We start from the raw sequence: 14,073 nt of genomic DNA, 5'->3' as shown, positions 1-14,073 counted from the left end.
CGTTAAAACCAAGTCCAAGATTAAACGATAGTAAACATGGGAGCGGCTTCTCTGAGATGGAGAGAGCTACAAGACCTGAAAGGATTAAAAATAAATACAGGCTAAGGCACTCTCTCTTTAGCTTGCTTTTCAGCGTTGACCTTCTTCTGTTTACTTGTCTATGCCATGTATGCCGTTATTAGCAAAAGAGGAATGGGCAGTCCCTTCACTGCTGGCGGTTGTTTCTCAGTCACTGTGTTTGCAAAGCTTTTCCTGAAGCCAGGAAGAAGATGATTTTTTTTAACAAATTATCTGTCTCATGTACTACCGTCAGGATATTTGACATTTTACAGCAGTCTCCACTGCCTGGTGAAGGACAGATAAGAGTAGTATCAATCTTCTCACTCTCTGCAAAAATGCAAATAAGCATATTTCCCAAAATGTCAAACTATATGTCAAGCAGAACTTTATTATTTCATATTTTTGCTTACATTCTGCATAAGGCGATTTCAACAACATCCACCCCAGCAACAGCCTGTTCGCCCTGCTGCCATCTGGCAAGCGATACACAAGTATCCGCTATCGTACCACCAGACTACAGAGCAGCTTTTTTCTCCTCAGGCTGTGAGACTCATCCTCTGTGCTCCACCACAAAACAGTGTTTTTGTTTGTTTTCTTGTGTACTGTTTAAGTGACTACAACTTGCATTTGTTTATGCAACCCTGTGTTACAGAATGACAAAACATGAATTTTTAACCTTGAAGGTCATTCTGCCCTGAGGCCCCCAAACAGGTTAATCCGGCCATGCTGTTGTCCTCTACAAGGGAGCAAGCTTCCAATATTTCAGAACCACATTTTCAGTTTACAGAGGACTAACGTTTGACACAATATCGTTTGACACAATATTCCTTTACTCGCAGTGCTGCAGCTAACAAAGCCAAACAAAAAACCAACCAGGCGATGCTTCAGCTCCAACAGTAAAGATAAACACTGACAGTGTTGCCTGACATAAGTGACACCAGCCACGCTCAAATCACTCCCATGTCATGCCTGCGTCCCGCCTCCCTTATCGTTATTCAAGCTCCGCTCCAGCTCAGCAGCTCTGATAGAGGCGAGGTTTGTTGTCGGAGCTGCCTTCTCGCTGCTGCTTTTGCAACATTATGCTGCTTTTTCTGCTGCTGCAGTGGTTTGGTTTGGCAAGCTATTGCAGGCGCACACACCCCAATTTATTGGCTCCAAAAAGTTTTCCAAAAGCTCTCCAAGATGCAAATAAAGGTTTGAGGTGTGCCCCAGAGAACAAAAGCACATAATCATTCTGATATTTATATTGCCTATAAATCAACAAAGTGCAGACGCAGACTGCTGAGTGACGGAAGAAAAACTTTTACAGATGTGTTTCATGAGCCTTTGACTCAGGAAACAGTTTACCAGGAGCAGCTCTTTAAACCCTCTGACTGTTCCTTACATAAACTGTGTTACATACAGAACATGCACATAAAGGTGGCTATTTTTGTTTTTGTTTTTTTCTACAGCAATTGCTACTTGATGATTTTCTGGTCTCTGTAAATGTTTCAGGCAAAGACAGATCATAGTAGGCAGAGGGCATTAGGGGAAAGAGATTAAGAGTGATAGAGGGAAAGAATAAAAAAAAAAGGTCAGACTGTTAATCCTGTTCTACAGAGGAATTTCAGTCTCTCACTGTAATCACATATTAACCTCTCGAGCCTACATCCCACTTCTTGCAAAGTCAAAGTCCTCTGGACACGCTCTCTTTTTCTCCACTTCTATTCATGTCTCTCTATGTTCCACCATTCCTTTCAACCTCTTTAACTCTCTCCAACTCCAACACCTCCCCCATCTTTCTCTCCCATGGATGCTTCTCTCCTTTCAGCCTGTGGGGTTGTTAGTCTTGGCTGGGGCCCAGCTGGACTGAATGGCTCCTTGCACTCAGAGGGTTAAAGTCAGAGAGAGAAACTGGCATAAAGAGAAGACATAGGGAGAGAATAAACAACACGTGTGAGGAGGCCACGCTGAGATATTCATATTGCAATAACAGCTGCATGTGGAGAATATAGATACTCAGGTGATAGATGACCTGAGGCCATACTTGCATGTACGTCCCCTGAGGGATCAGAACGCCAGAGAAACACTAACTGACTAAATTGAAACCACACACCGTAAGGGTCCCTGGCTGGTGTGGCTTATCCGCTTTCTTGCCAAGAATGAATGAACAGCGGAAATCCAACCAATCGCCCAAGAGCAAGATCAATAATAATTTGGGCAATTCATCAGACATCATGACCCGGCTTAAACTGAATACCAAACAAAAGGCGATCTGGCAGAAATTTCTAAAACCTCTAGAATCTAAAATTAGTTGAGTCGACTAATGAGGCTTGAAGCCGTAGTGTGGGTCTATTGTCTCCCCTGTGTGGCAGTGACAGTAATTACAATGTGTGCTAATAACGAATGCTTGCAGCTGAGCTCGCTACATCTCCTCCGCCCTCAGGGGCGCTCTCCTCAACTTTTTTTTTTCTTTTTTTTACTTTAATTCTTCCTCTGAGCACAGAGTTTCTTTTTTTTATCTGAAGTATCCACTCCAGGAACTCTTCTCGGACACTTCTTAGAAAACTCTTGCTCCGTCACTATGGTCTCTCCTCAAATCCTTTTTAAAGAAATATTTCTTTCCAACTGTGAACATACACAGTTATCAGAAGAAAACATCAGCGTCCTGCACATACAGATGAAGCACTGACAAAACAAAACAAAACAAAAAGCAGCACCCTTCCCACTTTAGCTCCGGCAAGTTGACGTAAAACACATCACTTCCCGTGCGCCAGGCAGGGAAGTGAGAACAACAATGGCGGCATCCACAGTAGAGCAGGGCGCAAACCACCTGCAGACCTCCAAGCTGTCGGACATCAATGCTGACGAGCAGAGTTCAGCGCTGGGGAACCTCATAATATCCTGTTTTGTTCACGTGTGACAAAACATAGTTTGGTGACGTTGCCGTGTTATCTGGGGCTCTGTTGGTGAGGGCTCGGTGGAGAAATCTTGTAGTGTGCACACACAGGTCGTAACGCAGTTGGCAAGACTCCTGATGACAGAAACACACGTCATCAGGTATGAACACTCAAAAGATTACCATAGTCTCTGCGACTCAGGACTGGTCAGCCAGCCGTGCAATGTGAACCTGGAGTTATCTGGTGGTCTTGCAACCTCACGGTAGCTCTTCTTACACAGAGATCGCGCTATGGGCCGCTACGAAGTCCCTACTTTATGCTGCCTTTGCATTTTTACACAGATCCAAACAACAGCAGCACTTTCTGAACGATAACAATGGCATTGACAAGGCAATAACAATCATTTACTGTTTCTGTTAAATAATGGCTGAGCTTTTCCTCTGTTGCATGCATAAGACGTCGCCAGAACATCACAACCGTGCTGCCCAGGATCTCGTCCTGCCTGCCGTCCCTTTCATACAGACATTGTTTCAGTGATGTTACTATCTCCGATGCCAGCTTAAAGGTGAGACAACTCTGTATCTTTTAAACCAAGCAGCAAGGTGAGGTGGCATAAAAGTGTTCTTGCCTTGAACAGGCAGTGCAAAAGGCACTAGTGACAAGAGTCCAGGGTGTTAGCAAGCAGAACAAGCAGAAAAGTATTTCCTAAAATGTTAATCTTTTCCTTTAAGAGGGAGTCAGACTATTAGATCTTTTATGCATGTTGTAACTGTTCATAATTGTGTGTCTTTGGTGTAATCAATGTGCTCAAATATGGGATTAAATGTCACATAAAAAAATTTACACATGGTATTAGAGTACTTTTACATCACAACTTGCTCCAGTGCCTGACTCACCTAACCTCTAAATCTTTTAATCTTTAAATGTTCAATTTTAGGGTTAAAAATCTTTCAAATGGAAAAACTCTGGTGGTTACATCCATGTGGTAGAAATAATGTGAGAACATATTGTTCAGTACACATAATGGTGTGCAAACACGCAGTAGGGTACAGGATGCACAAATGAACACAAAGTGAGACAAACACACATCCTGCAGCTTTATAAAAGTGCATTAGAAGAGGCTCTAACAGTGACGTATCGGACAGTTACGTAAGTGCTCAGATCCATTATGGCTAGGGTGATGTTGATGTGTGTGTCTGCATGAGGTGGAAAAAGATAGGAAGAGATACGGAGTGTTTGACAGCGCATGTGTGTACGATGAGGAATGAGAAGAGCTTCATGATGCTTTTTACTCCTTTGGCCTTCTGCCTGGACCGCAGTGCCAACACCTCACAGCACAGCATTCCCCGTGTTAGTGCTTGATTGCACGTCAATAAAACTACTCAGGTGAGGTGGAACAGGAGTAACCTTCGAGGAATGGCAGTGAGTGCAATGAACTCCTGGCGATATACTGGCGATGCTGTAGCACACACTGCTGAATACTAGGAATGTAATCTCAGGCGTTTATGACCTGGTTTTGTTTTGGGTTTTTTGCCCTCAGCATATAAAAGATAATGCTGCCTCTCAGAATAAATAAAAAACAAAAACCAAAAATGAAAATGACTTAAAGTTTGGAGTAAAAGTGTTACATGACATCCTCACAGTAGGTTTCACAATCAGTCAATCATCCTCAGGTCAACGGAGCTAATCTCACACACACACACACACACACACACTTTATGACATTTATAACAGACTGTGAACTATGACACGTGCTCCCATGGTGATAAAATATGACAGCTGACGGTAAAAAAAGCAGAAGTGATATTACTTCCGACAACCGTTTCCTCTTTCAGTGCTAATACTTAAGATCCTCTGCCTCCTTCCTCATCCCTCACACTCCTCACTCTTCATCTCAAGTGTCTTCTCCCTCACATCACTTTAATTAGTCGGCAAAGTTCAATTTTGCTGCAGTTATGGGGAGAAAACAGCAGTAGCTTTGCAATGCTTTTCAGTTCGAACTAAAAAACCTCACATTTGTTTCAATCTCCCATATGGTAAAAGGTTGTAGCTCACTTTTTTTGTTGTTGTTGTTCTTCTTAAGGGTTGTCAGCACAGAAACAAAATGAGTATAACAGATATTCCCATTCAAATCAACACAGCAGGATGATCAGAGTGGTGGCCATCTTCTGACCACTGTAGCACACAGACTGTGTAAAAATAATGGACGTAGTTACCGTTTTTAACCTCACTCATTAAAGCCTCAAGTTCAGCATTTCAGCCGTCGCCATCTTGGATTTTTGGAGGCAAAGTTGACCATATTTAGGGGAAAGGTTAGAGCTGTGGAGGAGCGAGGGGTGGAGCTGAGGACAGACAGTCTGTCAGTCAAAGTGGCCCGCCCTTAATTATGCCTCACTTTAAGGCGTAATAAAACATAAATGGGTGAGTTATAAAAAAATTCACCCCCGTGCAGACGTCATGAAGGAGGAAATTAGCTACAGAGACCATCACTGTTTTTTGTACCAGGCTGTAAACATGTTCATTGCTGCTGTAAAATTGGGTATTCCAACATGGGTGTCTAGAGGGGCCTGACTGGCTTCTGGAGCCAGCCTCAAGTGGCCATCAGAGGAATTGCAGTTTTGGTTACTTCTGTGCTAACTTCATTTTTCAGCCCCAGAGGTTGCTGCTTGTTTTACTGACTTTCCTCAACGTAAACCTACTTGCTGGAAGTGGCTAATTCACTGAGGTGAGGTTTTGCAGTGACGAGCAGAGGAATTGTACAAAAGTGAGAAGGGTCTCTTGCTCGAGAGGAACTGAGGATTGTTGGATTTAATTGCTTCCTATTTTTTTGGTAAGAGAATCACAGTCTTTTGTCATGTTTGGCTTCGTCATCTATGTCCCTAATGTCAGACAATGGAAAGATATACTTTGAGTTTTGACTGTTGACTCTGTAACACACCAGAACACACAGATGTTGATGATTATGAATGTAATGATAGATCTAGGCTACATGATTAGCATCAACAAAAGACAGACAAAAGGAGAACAAGCTCTCAAACTATTGAGTGTGACACACTTTACAGCCCCAATGAAATGTACTGTCACCATAACAACTAACAACAATCGCCACTTCTGTTGTCAAATGTCCCCAACAAAAAGTTCAATGTCTATTTCACCCTCATTCTGTTTCTATGTTTGTCACGTTTGGGTTTCTGTAATAAAATGCGGACATTTTGGACACTTACATGATACTCAAAGCCTGAGGAAACATCTGAATGCTCACTTTTTAATTTCAAGCCTTCTGGATGTTAGCAGTGGTTGGTCCAACATTCAAATGCTGACAACCAACAGTTCATTAACTTCATGTCTACTCTCCAAGTTATGCGTTTGTCTGCTCATCTCTCTGGCTCCTGCTGCTTTTTTCCAACAGTTTTTCATTCAGTCCTTGCTCTCTCCTCCTCTCTCCATGTTGTGGCTTAAGTCGCCATGCTCTGCATTCCCAGGATTCCTCGCTGCCACTCTACTTACATACCTTCATGCCAGCTGTGGCAGCAGAGCCATCATTACCCTGTTTTCCCTCTGTGACTTTTTCCCTCTCTCAACACGCTTCCTGATTTTACAGCTCCTCTCTGCTACTGTCCAGACCATCCTCCGCAACACAGGATGTGTCTCTATACTTTCTATTCTGCTCCTATTCCTGTCTTTCATTGTTTTCTAACATTTCACTCACAGTGTACACTAAAATATAACAGTATATTTATATAAGCGCATAGTTAACAACCCACTCGAAACACTGTTCAAACAACAACTGTCAGTGGAAGCACAACTATCTCAAATACCAAAGGCAAACATTAAGTTTGATTTCAATCTCTCAGACGTAAACAACACGGGCTCATATTGCATTGTGGGTGCACAGTCTGGAAGAGAGTGATAAAATCACAGAAGATGAAGGGATGCAAGTTTCATTTTTTTCTCCGCATCTTTACCTCATGGACGTAGAGATAGATGGAGGAGACCCACTGAGGGCTCACAGTGCTCTCAGGACTACATCCATCTCTCCTGTTCTTACCTTCATGCCAGCAGCAGCTGCAGGTCCACCAGGGTCCACAGCCTGGATGTGACAGGGTTTGCTGCCTCGCACCACAAACCCCCAGCCCACAGCGTCACCGACAATCTGAAGAACAACAAGAGCACATGTTGATAAGATGACATCTCACTGTTTTTATAGCACACAAGTCCTAAAACTTGAAAGGCATTTTAGCACTTCGAGTTCCCTCGTCTCAAAGTCAATGGGTTTTTGGCTAGATGCCTGAAATAAGGTCTGTGATTAACACAAGCTGAAGAGACATTCACGTTTTGTTCTGCGACATGAAATACCCCAGTAAACACCTCACTTGTGAATTCTGAAGCTTTTATGTGTCTTAAAAACAGTGGTTGTTAATGAGAGGCTTAAAGACACTACAGCACATCATCACGCCGAACACAGCTTTACTAACTCGCTGTGGTGGTGACTTTATAGCCTAAGGTTAGCTTCTTACTTCTGTCAATTGCATCTACACATAAAAAAACCCTAAGAGAGGTGTGCATTTGAGAAGATTGTCTTGCTTAACAAAAATTGTAAGTATCATGAATGTTTATGTGCCACAGAGTTTATTTTTTGCAATAATCTAAACTCCAGTGGAAAAATCCCATAAGCTTTTTGTCGAGGGAACCACGGTGATGCTAACTTCCAAGCTTACCAACAAAAAACATCATCCCTGATGTACTGTTTTTGCAAAATTTGTAGTTTTAGCCACTAAGTGGACCTTTGTGGTTGGATTCTCTCCATCATATATTGTCCCCAAAAAGTCAAGAACAAACATCCACACTGTGCAACCATGTCTAGAAAATACTGCACACATAATATCTTATTCAAAATTTTCAGTTCTTGAAGTGTGATAGACAAATCCTTTATTGTCATTGTGTGTTATACAATGAAACTTTGTTGGAGCAATCTGGTTAGCAGCATATAAATGTGTACACATGCACCAACACACACTCACATATTCACCAACATAGATGATCACATTTATCTGAGACAAACTATAGAGTGAAATGTGTGTGTTGCACGTGCGTGTGTGTGTGTGTGTGTGTGTGTGTGTGTGTGCATGTGCCAGAGATCCTGCTTGTGCACAGGACTTTAGTGCTCTGCCTCATGTGTCTACAAGTGTGTGTCTGTGAGAGGGAATGTGTGACTGTGAGTATGTGTGAAAACATCCACGCTGAAGGTTAATCTTTGTCAGAGCTCAGTTGTGTGTGTGTGTGTGTGTGTGTGTGTGTGTGTGTGTGTGTGCACACGCGTTTGTGTGTGTCCCCTACAGTGAATGTCTTCTTTATAAAAGGTCCTCCTGGTGTCTGCAGCTCCTCTGGACTCACTTGTCTTTTCAGAACTGTTGAGAGAAACACACACACACACACACACACACACACACACACACACTGTTATTTGCTACCTTGATAATCAGGTACAACCATATACATGAGCAAATATATGCAAACAGGAATGAACATGCACACACAAGCTGAAAACACACAGACATAACACTGTTGGTTAAAAAGTGTGTAGAAAGTTCTAATGTCAGTCACATGCTAACGGGACCCGGAGGCTCACTGCTTCCTGAAACAGTATAGCTCCCCTTCCCCCTCCTCCAACTTCCCCTAACCATTACTCACTTCAACATGACCCTACTCCAGCTGTTACTGGACTTCTTTGTCTCAAAAATGATTTTCAATTCCATTTTAAATTCACTGTATTTGTAGAAATGATTCAAAATGTGATAAAACAGAGACCTGGTAGGATGTAGCTTATTGGTCAGCAACCAGGAGCCAGACAGACAAAATACACACACACACACACACACACACTGTACCAAGCATACAACAATTACCACACATAAACATATTAAAGAGGAATGTGTGCTGAGGATTGCACACATCTCACATACTTCAGACCAAAGCATGTGGTTTCATGTGAAATGGAAATGACAGATGAGGCAAGACATGGAATTGCATTAGATATTTTGATGTTTTAAGCCACTATCACTGTGAGCATGGGTTTCTGTCATACACGGACACACAGACACAGACACAGACACAGACACACACACACACACACACACAATCAATAATATGCCAATTAATAAACTTGTAGTTATCTACTAAAAATCCTAATTCTTGGCACCCAGTCAGCTTGTGTTTGTCTTTTTCAATATTGTTTTGTTCATTATTAATTCTTAAAGTGTTTGAGTGTGTTGACTTAATAACTACTGAACACTTTTCTGAGGTTTAATCACTAAGATGTCACTGATGATTATGGTTTACAGGAACACTTTGGATGAACGAATGGATGAGGCTTCACTGTAGGTGTGATTTCACCAATTATCTTTGGTGAAATCACAATACTTTTAGGACAACTGTTTGTCAAATGAGCAAAAGGGAAGATTTCAGGGGAGACACACATTCCCCTCAATGTTTAGAACATGTTAATTTGTCCCCCCACCCCCAATAACACAGCGGCAGAAGACTTTTATATTAGCAAAATTAAAGACATTAACGGCATACTTTGATGCAGAAAAGGCACAAATTAGTGCATAAAAATTCACAAGAATACTGGAAATTAAGTGTTTAATGCTCTACATTTTCTTGCAGGGGACCACCAAACCCCCTATTTCATATGTGTCCTGACAGAAACAAAACCTACACCCTTGCTAATAAGCAAAGATTGAGATTTAGAAACCAGAACCAACTGTGCACACTTCTTTATGAATCTGAAACAAAAGGTGAGTATGCATTTTACCTTAAACACAGCTGTTTCATATAGTTTTAAACTCAGAAAACAACACCTATAAATTGAGAAAACGTGGGCAAAAGTATACTGGGTCAAACTGCTAAAAGTTCCAAAACAACTTAAATTGCATTAACTCCTTCCACACAAACCTGAGAGCACAAAAGTATGTGATCTTGACGAATCGCTTGTGGTCTGTGTGGTACTTCATTCTAATCTGATAAGACACAGGAAGTGAAGTGAGAGGGACCTTTTTATTCTCTTGATCTGGACATATCCATAATCTCTCTGTGGAAATCTTGATCTGATCTGAGGACAACTTATTTCATTAATACATGATCATCTGTCATTTCATATCAGAGGCCATCTTTGTTATTTTCTGTCAGGCTCAATATATGCATACCACCACTTCTGTACCATCTAATGTGGATGTTCTATATGTTTGAAGTCCTTATCTTCGCATTGTGTGATGTGCACAATTACCAAGGTTAATGTGAGGCTGAGGGGATTTCTGTGTGTGTGTGTGTGTGTGTGTGTGTGTGTGTGTCGGTTCTTGTGTGTGTGCCTTCCTTTTCCTGTTCATTGTGTACAGCGTCTGTGAGTACTCATGTCGAGGGGGGCACTGGTGCTATAAAGAGACTCTGTCAAGGACTCCCTGTTTGGATTTGACACATCAAAGGAAAACCTCACAGTAGTAGAGACACACAAAGCAGAAAACACACACACACTCAAACACACACAGCTCAAAGGCCATCACTTCATTCAAAACTCCACTAAATGATATGCATGATTATCACTCGCTACCAGCAGCACATATCGATCTTCCTCTGCAGTTAACACGAGGTCATTTCAAGTCCACTGAAATAAAGTGAAGCCAGTTTATAGTTTGCGATGAAATAAATGGCAGGAGGTGGATAGAGTAATTTTTTGTGTAGCCTGTTGTGAGTTTTTGTATTTCTATACTTACAAGAATGTTAAAGGGACAGTTCACCCCAAAATCAAAAATACATATTTTATCTCTTACCTGTAGAGCTACTTATCAGCCGAAATTGTTTTGGTGTGAGGTGTAGAGTGCTGGAGATGTCAGCTGTGGAGATATCGGACTTCTCCCAAGTATAATGGAACTAGATGGCACTCAGCTTGTGGTGCTCAAAGAGCAAAAAAATACTTTCTCTTTCCAGGAATCATTACTGAAGATCTACAGGAAGTGTGCATCTACTCACATATGAGAGGTTCATGCTTGTGACACTGCAAGATGTATAGATGTATAGATGTATAGATAGATAGATTTGACCGATCAGAACACGATGCATTTTGAGTGCACTTACACTGTATCTTCATGTAGTCAAGCACTATCTGACTGCAATCCGACCACCCAAAACACATTCAAATGAAGGTGTAAAGAAGGTCAATGTATGCATGTATCCATGTCATCTCACCAGATTTGGGGTTGCAAAGGACAGGTGGACTGCTGCTGAGCGTAGGACTGCTGCTGTAATAACCACTGCTGCCACAGCTGCTGCTCATGCTGCTCCGCCGAACTCCGACCGCCAACTTAATCTCTTTAGTGGGACTCACTGAGACAGACAGAGACACAGGGACATGTTAGACTGAAGACAGACAAGAGTAAAAGACAGAGCAGGAGGGGAATGCAATACATTCGGATATAGAGTGAAATTAATGAGCGGATTAAACTTTTCATGACTGTGCAAAAAAATGTAACATTAGTTATGTAAATCTGTTTTCCTGTTTTGTTCGCCATCTTCAGTTAAGTCAGAGTTGTTCCCCTGCGACCACTATCTCCAATTATCTACTTATGTTTATAGAGGCCAAATCAACTGGATAATGTAATTGAAGAACATGACAGTTTTCACCATGTTCTTCTACCTAGAAACACAAACAGCTCTACTCTTATCTTTATGTGGCAGATACCACCAAGGACACCAGTTATCATATGTGTGGGTGTGTGTCAACAGAAGGTAACGTAATAGGGGTCAATATGTCATTCTATTTCATACAGGACAGAATCCAATAACCAAGGAGAGCATCTAAATTCTAAAGTGAAATCAAAGAACGAAAACTGTAATGGACACACTGAAAGTTTTCTGTCTGTCTTTAATTGAAGAACGGATAAACTGGACATGGTGCACGGTGTCTACCTGAGAGGAAGCTTGTGTTGCCTCCATCTGAGTTCTGTTTGCGGAGACAGAAGGGGCTGTCATGACTCTCGGGGATGCTGCGGCCGCGCTCGTGAAGAAGTTCAATCAGCCGCCGCCGTCGCCGGAAATTCATCCTGAACTGGTAGAGGAGGGGGCCGTCGACAAAGTGGTGCTTGTTGGTGACTGGTGACAAAGAAAAACAGACAGGGGGTAAATAATCCCATTTGTATTGTATGTATTTAGTCAGTGAAGGAAAAATGCAACATCTTTTGTTCTGATTGGTCTAAAATCTTGAAGCCTGTAACAGACAAACTTTGAAACTTTGAACAAGTATCTATCGACACCATTTTGAAATGTTTAGATCACATGAAAAATCACACTTTTATCAATAGTCAAAGCCAGTTTTTTGAAAAATGAGGAAAAAAACACTTTCATTGTGTTCATTAAATGTTTCCTATATAATTTTGTCACTGCACAAGTATGCATATCTTTGATATTTAATTTGTTGATACCAAATACTTGACTGTGCTCTTTTTAGTTTCTGAGATACAACCATTTTCTTATCACTCTATATCAAGTCTTTCAGCAGTCTTTTTGGGACTACAGTTTCTTTTTAACATAAGATGGAATATACAGGAAAACAGCAGTCCTCTGTGCCCAAAGACTAAACACACTATGACAGGATGAATGCAACTGATGCGAACAGACTCAATAACCTCATCAGGAAAACTGATTCTGTCCTGGGAGTGGAACTGGAGTGGAGGTGTCAGAGAGGAGGATGCTCAGACTCTGGGGTCATATCAGAGCACATTCAGCCATAGACTGAGACCACCGAGGAGCACTATAGAACACCACTGGAGATCTTTTCTACCTGCGGCCATTCTACCTGTATAACTCCTCCCCCTTCTGTAGCGAGGAGAGGTGAAACAAAGGACACTGACAGCAATGTCCACCCACATTAGGTGCACTATTACTTTATATGAAGTATATTACTACTGTGCAATATCTTCTCAACATCATGTGCAATATTACTATATATAATAACAATGATTATCAGGTACAGTCTGCTTTTTTCCACCATTTCAGTTCATTCTTCATAACTCTTGTACTTGTCTTACCCCTACTGTTACTCTGTTAGGCACTAGGTTTTACTTTTGCTCCTTCAAAACACTTTTTATATTGTACATTTGTATATTTTGCCAGATATTTAATACTCTATTGTTTCTAAAACTGGGCCCAGTAAGTGACCCTGACATGGGGAACCCACTGGTTGTTCTGGTTGTTGCTGGCTGTGAACGTTAAATTGTTGTAACTGCATCTAGTGTGATTGTAATTTGAAGCATTCTGTGGCACAAAAATTTCCTTTGGGATGAAAAAGTTCTATTGAACTGAACTGATGAACTAACTTTGACCCTTTTTTTTTTTTTAAATTTCTTCAGATTTGTGCTCGGGCAAGACAGGAGAACACTTCCACCACAAGAAATAAACAAATTTCAGTTGTGGGCACAAATATGTTGAAGAGAAAGAGAGGGGGAAGTAAGGGAAGGTAAAGGCATAGAGGCTTTTGAAACCTCATCATATACCATGATGGATATTCACTGATTCCTGATCTTAAAAGCAAAATCTTGGTTGTGGTTCTCTAAACAACCAGTTCTTCTAGATATCTCTTCTTTAGGATAAAGTATGAAGATGGTACAGAGATGTAAAACATGAGGAAGTGCAGCAGGATCGATTATTTCCATCACTAAAACATGTACAGGACATGATCTTTCTCTGTTAAATGCAATTCTATACTAGTTGTTAGTCAACTATGGGAATAATGATGAAACATTTTTCAGGGACAGCCCTCACAGATTCGTGTTTCACAGCTGAACTGAGCTCAGCCAAGCCTGAAACACTGAACTCAACTGAGCAGCACTAAACAAACTGTCCACTGAGCTGAGATCACCTGTGCTCAACAAACATAAATTGACCTCAGAGAGCGTCGACCTCAGCTGAGCCGATAGCAGCTGGACTGAGGAGATACCAGAATACAATTTCATTTAAATGAATTCACTTCTCACGTGTTACTGTCAATTCACTGTCAATGTTTAGTCCCTGCTTTTTTGAGTGTTGGACTTTTCTTTCTCTTAAGCATTTACAGAATTCCGACATATAAAAAGGCAGTCAAGGC

At 41.4% G+C, this 14,073-nt stretch overlaps 1 protein-coding gene across 3 annotated transcripts in view; it reads right to left on the bottom strand.

Annotated features, from left to right (window-relative positions):
• Positions 1-14,073, bottom strand: part of deptor (DEP domain containing MTOR-interacting protein) — a 43,269-nt gene that overhangs the window by 5,192 nt on the left and 24,004 nt on the right. For all 3 annotated transcript variants that reach the window (XM_049583384.1, XM_049583383.1, XM_049583382.1), the window contains exons 6-9: positions 11,901-12,083; positions 11,181-11,318; positions 8,277-8,347; positions 6,988-7,092 (exon numbers count right to left, since the gene is read on the bottom strand). In XM_049583384.1, the coding sequence (XP_049439341.1) occupies positions 6,988-7,092; positions 8,277-8,347; positions 11,181-11,318; positions 11,901-12,083 (497 nt within the window). The remainder of the gene's footprint in view (positions 1-6,987; positions 7,093-8,276; positions 8,348-11,180; positions 11,319-11,900; positions 12,084-14,073) is intronic.

The sequence above is a fragment of the Epinephelus fuscoguttatus genome, linkage group LG8 (genome assembly GCF_011397635.1).
Source record: "Epinephelus fuscoguttatus linkage group LG8, E.fuscoguttatus.final_Chr_v1".
Taxonomy (NCBI): Eukaryota; Metazoa; Chordata; class Actinopteri; order Perciformes; family Serranidae; genus Epinephelus; species Epinephelus fuscoguttatus.
The sequence above is the reverse complement of the archived record's forward strand: the minus strand, read 5'-3'. Positions and strand labels throughout refer to the sequence as shown.